We start from the raw sequence: 5,916 nt of genomic DNA, 5'->3' as shown, positions 1-5,916 counted from the left end.
AAACGAAGCTTTAAAGAGCTTTGCATGTGTTGCTTGTTCTTGGCGTCTTGCTGCAGGAGGGATACCGAATTAAGAATACCGGTTTTGCCTGTGGTTCCAATTGGATCTCCGATTCCTCACGGGGATCCTCGTTCCCCGTTTGGGGAGAGGATGGAGGGTAAAAATAATAATTTCCCGGTGGGGATCGGGAAGGGGATGGGGATGAATTTGAATTCGGGGATCGGGAACGGGGATAGTGGTATCCACCCCCTACCCACCCCATTGCCAACCCTAGAATCGGACCATATTACGGGCCAGACTGAAAATGTCATTTACTACGAGACCGGCCCAATGCCCACTTCCTCAGCCCACAAATTTTAGGGCTCATTTTTTGGAAGCCTACTTGAATCATTACTACTTTAAGGCCTAGGGTTTTTCTCCTTCTCCCTTCCTCCTCGTGCTGCTGCTGCTGCTGCTGCTGCTTACATTGTGGCGGTTCGCTCTCTGTGCAGTACACTCCGCAGCTGATCGACGATGGCGGACAAAGCAGTGACCATCCGTACGAGGAAGTTCATGACCAACAGGCTTCTCGCCAGGAAGCAATTTGTACGCACTCTTTTCCCTTCTTATTATGCAGTGTATATATTCATGTATGTATGTAGATTAGTGCGTATTACCTTGAACCCTTGATTAAACTGGGTTTTGTTCTTTTTGTTTTGTATTGGATTGAAAACAATCGTTTTTTTGTCATGGGAAATGAGAATGCCCAAAACCATTTATATTAGTGCCAAAATTGTAGTAATAAATAAGAGTTTTGTACCCTGCACATAATATAAGTTTTTTTTTTTTTTTTGGTGTTAAATTTTGACATAACAAAACAATTTTGACATTATCATTTGCGTCACATAATTTACAAAAAAAAAATTTCATATGTATGTCATGTATTTTTCTACAATTTTAGACTGTACTTTTAAGTCTAGTTTGGCATTAGGAAGATCAATTTGTGGAGTATTCTTGCATTTTCTGAGCCATCCGGAGTTCATTTGTATCCCACTTTCTTGTTTATATCTAATTTGACCTTGTGCAGATTATTGATGTTCTTCATCCCGGACGGGCCAATGTTTCCAAGGTAAATCCGGATTCTGAATATTAGTTTCTCCGTTTAGAATGTGTTGTGGATTTTTTTATCTGTGTATTTATTGGATGTGTTTGTCCTCTGTTCTGAAGGCGGAACTGAAGGAGAAGCTGTCTAGAATGTATGAGGTTAAGGACCCCAATGCGATTTTCGTGTTCAAGTTCCGTACCCATTTCGGAGGTGGGAAGTCGACTGGGTTTGGTTTGATTTATGATTCCGTTGAGAACGCGAAGAAGTATGAGCCCAAGTACAGGCTTATCAGGGTAAATTTATCATCATTCTTTTTAGTGTATGTTTGTATGAGTGTTTTACTTTAAAATAGTGAATCTTTTCCCTTTGTCCCTTTTTAAATGATTCGTTATCTCTATCCGTTTTCCACCTCTATATAATGCTAAGAGTATTTCTTATGTAGTTAGAACTTTGAAGTCATTGTAAGATTGTGATCATTCATGATGTTATATCGCACAATGTCACTTGGTGGATAATGGTGGATAAAACGTTTGACTTGGTTACAACTTACATGTTCTAGTATATGTTGGAAACCTGTTCGTGGTTTAAGTGATTAAGATAGGAAGTGACTAGCAATCATGAGAGCCATCTATTATGGTACTGGTGAAACCGAATCACTTCGACTTCCAACTTGGACTCCCAGCTACCAAGAGAGTTGGTCTGGTGGGGTAAGGTACCGCGCGTGAATGATCCATTGAAGTGCATAATTTAGAGGCTTCTAATTGATAAAAAAAGCCTTAACATTCTGCTTTTGCTGTTTTCCAGTCATTTGAACTGTTTGGTTGGGATCATGCAAAAGCTTGGGTGGTGGGATTCTGCCTTTGAGAGAATTAATTTGTCTCCCCAAGGTGGAATGTTTGTGGAACCATAGAGTATAGATGCATTATGCATACGTAGCGAGGTTAACAATGAAATTGAAAAACTAGGCTACTTTGAACAATCAATTCTGAATTGCTAACAGGACGTAAAACTTCTGGAACAAAAACCGGAATGAGAAAATTGACTAGAGATGGTTTGACCGAGTGCAACAATGGCGAAAAACATTATGACATTGTTTGCACTGTCGACCGAGGATGTTGTTGAGGGGAAGAATTAGGTAAGAAGGTTGTTAACACTCAACAGTTAGGAAATGCCTCATACTATTGCATCTAGCTACGTTTTGCAGTCAATAGCTGCTAGTTATGACAACAATAGGAAATCAATACCTTTAGAACATAGAATATGTGGAGACAAATGCCTGATCTTTTAGGTGACAGGATCTTCTCAAGTTTTACACCACTAGATCTTTAAATTCATCATTTTTTGGTATCCTTTTTCATGTTATTTCAGTTATACCAGAAGTGATGAGTGTTCTACTTGATACCACTTTTTTATCGGGTGCTATTACTTCCCCTTTGTTTAGTGATTACTTGATTATCATCAATGGTTTGAGAATTGATAGGAGATTTAGAAACGGGTACAACTTGGATTGGGCTTGCTCAGTTTGACCCCTTGTGCAATATTTTTGAACCCTCCGTTTTGTGCCCTTTATACTCTCCTTGATCAACCCCCCCCCCCCCCCCCTCCTCATTATGTTCCCTTCTTTCCTGGACTTTTCGATAGTTTTGTAAGTGTGTATAAATACTATAATTGCGTTTGAAATGTTGGGTTAGGTCTTAATTATGTAGTTCAAGCTTTAGGGATCATTCAGGTAATATGCTTCGCATAGATCACAATCAGATGAGTACATGCAGATTTGGTGAAAATCTCGTGTATTGTGGATGTCATGTCCTTTCGTGTCGGAATTCCCCAACCCCCGGTGGTTGTTAGGCACTAGTAACTCTGAGCAGTTGAGCAATGTGTAGACTGTTTGTTGCTGAATTTGACAAGGTAGCTTTAATTTAGCTCAGACTAAAGTGAGGCCGTCAAATCATAAATTGAATTGAGAATCAGAATGGTCTTTTCCGAATGGTGAATTGCTCCGATGTAGTCTTCTTTGTTAAAATACGTGGGAAGAAATATTTATGGATTTGGGAGACGGAAATATACATACTGTAATACAAGTTTTAGACCTAAATCACTAGAAAGCTTGTCTTAAACTATGAAGTGATAATCATGGGAGTAATAGGTAAGCTACTAATAGTGCAACTTGCAAGAGATGATGAGGGTTCGGGAATCTTACTTACGATCCTCTTTGTAAATCTTATTTGTGGTTGGTTGTATGCTGTATGCCACCTATTTTTTAGACTAAAAAAAGGAGAAACATGGACAAAAGATGTCATATAACAAGACTAAAGACCTTAAAAAACTAATTTGAACCCTTCTCGAAAAATAAAAAGTGGAAGAGTCAAAATTGAATTCAGCAAATCGAACGATTCACCGGTTCAGCTCCGATGATTCACTTAAGATTCACAACAATTCCCAATTCGTGCAACCTCTTCGTGTCGATGACGGCATGACGCATGATCTTTTATTTGCTGGAATTGACCAAGTGATACTCTAGATGCTCTACAATGTGCAAGGTAGGGGTGGGCTTATATCAATTACACTGTTTGAGGCCCCAAATCCAAGTGAGTCTTGACCTTTGATTTTTAATTTGGGGAGAGTTGATTTTTAATTTGGGTAGAGTTCTTGCTCACAGTTCTGGGACCATAACACTGCTAAAATATGGGAGTTGTAGCCAAATTTTATGAAATATTTACAGACCATGATTTTAGTAGTTTTAGCTCAAGGTGACATTTATAAATCTGTAAAAAAAAATCTCTCTGCCCTGTTCTTGTTATTATAAGGTTATTTACCATGTGTGTTCTTTCTAGTCTGTCAGAAAACTACTGATGTTTTCTTTTCATCTTATGTTTCTCGCTTGCAACGCATGTAAATTGTAACCTAATATTGAAAACCTGCGATGGCAGAATGGACTTGCTACCAAGGTGGAGAAGTCAAGGAAACAAATGAAGGAGAGGAAGAACAGAGCAAAGAAAATCCGTGGAGTAAAGAAGGTAGAAGGATTATTCTCTGCATTTTCTGTTTCTATTTCTTTTTTGTGCTTTCTTCTCATTCCTCGTCACCTTGTCCGCAACCCCAAAAGAGGTTAGCATCCTTCAAACGGGAAAAAATGAGGTCAGTTTATTACTTTGCTATTTGTTTTGTGCAGACTAAGGCTGGTGATGCTGCCAAGGCCGGAAAGAAGAAATGAGTTTTCTGCTGTTACAAGCTCATTGCAACCCTCAAATCTAGTGCTGAAGACTTTTTATTAGCTCTAGTTCTCATATTGTGGTCATAGCGTAACAAGTTGTTTTTCGTGTTGCAATTTGGATTCGGGTATTAATCGGATTTTGATTCAGCTTTTTCTTGAGTTTTGGTTGGATGTCATTCCAAGTAAGGTTCTCTCTAGTTTGTGTTGGACTAGTTTTGTGATTGTTGTAGAAATTTTCAAAACGTAATTCAAGGCTTGCACGCGTCTGCTGTTAGAGTAGAGATTACACTTTCTCGATCACTTTTGACTGTTATTTTTGGGTATATTGGAAAATTCAAATCTCTTTTGGCGTTTGAGGACACTCTATTTTACAGATTCTCACTAAAGGGTAAGCTTGATGGTTGGTGCTGCATTGCTGCTTGTCTTGAAGTAATGTTTCAGGTTTACCTCTTTTGACATTTGAGGACTCCTATTTCACAAAGAACTTCTCTTATTGAAATAATTTGCTTTTAGCTGTGAAATTCTGGGTCGGAGCATAAGAATAGGGATTCGGATCCTCTTCGAGAAAATATTTCTCTTTTCTTTTGTTGTCGTTTATTCTTTATGTTTTTGGGTGGATTCTTTTCCTGTAGGTGATTGATGAAATGGAAAATTCACTTCTTTTTAAAATTGGAAATTTATATAAATGGTTTTCCTAGTTTCATCCGAGTCTCATTTTTGTTTAAGTATCAATTATAACTTTTTTGACATTCAAGTTTGGTTTTTATATCAAATTGATCCAATTGATAATTTTTATCAGCCAAACTGGACGGAAGAAATCAAATTGATGGCAGTTTAGACGTTGCAGCTCGTACCAAGCTGGTCCAATTAATAACGTTTGCCCTCAATTTGATTTTTTTCGTCCAGTTTAGCTGACAGACGTTATTAATTAGACCAACTTGGTACGAAAATCAAACTTGAAGATCAAAAGAGTTGCAATTGATACTTTGAGGACGAAAATAAAACTCGGGTGAAATTATAAGGACCATTTCTATAAATGTCCCTTTAAAATTCGATTCGAAGTGGGCTTTACATTTGTGGAGGATTCTTAATTATAGCAAATTTTCTTTTAAGTATATTTGTGTGGAATAAACATTATGAGTATCAAATCATCTTTTTGGGGATAGGTAATATTTTGGAACAAATATGTGACATATGACTGGGAATCTAGTAATTCAATGAATGGCGAACGAACCTTCTTCGTAAGTGTAATCACCCTTCGTCCAATGAACCAGATTCCCAAATTGTTTTTTGCATTAACATTACAACCAAATCTAATACTCCCTCCGTTTCTAAATAAGTGTCCGGCACGCAAAACTAGACTTTATATAATATGCATAATTTTTATTAAAAATTTTAATTTTTTTTCATAATCTAATAGAACTCATTGTTATATATTGATTTGTGGGAAAAAATTGATTTTTTAAACGAAACAAATGCATTTTTTTGAAGGCCTAATTTTGAGCGCTGGACACTTATTTAGGGACGGAGGGAGTATACAGTAGAAAAAATCAGGGGATAGAGACAAGAGAGAAGAAGAAAATCTGTTACTAATTGCGGAAAAATTAAATGAATATGG

General features: G+C 37.4%; 1 protein-coding gene across 1 annotated transcript; it reads left to right on the top strand.

The window, feature by feature from the left end:
- The first annotated feature begins 344 nt into the window (after positions 1-344).
- Positions 345-4,598, top strand: LOC131325257 (small ribosomal subunit protein eS24z). The gene is made up of 5 exons (XM_058357412.1): positions 345-585; positions 1,067-1,108; positions 1,207-1,377; positions 4,015-4,101; positions 4,257-4,598. The coding sequence occupies exons 1-5, from the start codon at positions 514-516 to the stop codon at positions 4,296-4,298; spliced, it is 414 nt and encodes a 137-aa protein (XP_058213395.1). The 5' UTR covers positions 345-513; the 3' UTR covers positions 4,299-4,598.
- Positions 4,599-5,916: the final 1,318 nt, after the last annotated feature.

This window comes from Rhododendron vialii, chromosome 5a (genome assembly GCF_030253575.1).
Source record: "Rhododendron vialii isolate Sample 1 chromosome 5a, ASM3025357v1".
NCBI lineage: Eukaryota > Viridiplantae > Streptophyta > Magnoliopsida > Ericales > Ericaceae > Rhododendron > Rhododendron vialii.
The sequence above is the reverse complement of the archived record's forward strand: the minus strand, read 5'-3'. Positions and strand labels throughout refer to the sequence as shown.

Bases quoted from the DNA above. Each gene is read 5' to 3' on its own strand.
- LOC131325257 (XM_058357412.1), top strand. From the start codon at position 514: ATGGCGGACAAAGCAGTGACCATCCGTACGAGGAAGTTCATGACCAAC. The intron at 1,109-1,206 runs GTAAATCCGGAT...TCTGTTCTGAAG, and splicing joins GACGGGCCAATGTTTCCAAG to GCGGAACTGAAGGAGAAGCT. The intron at 1,378-4,014 runs GTAAATTTATCA...CTGCGATGGCAG, and splicing joins CCAAGTACAGGCTTATCAGG to AATGGACTTGCTACCAAGGT.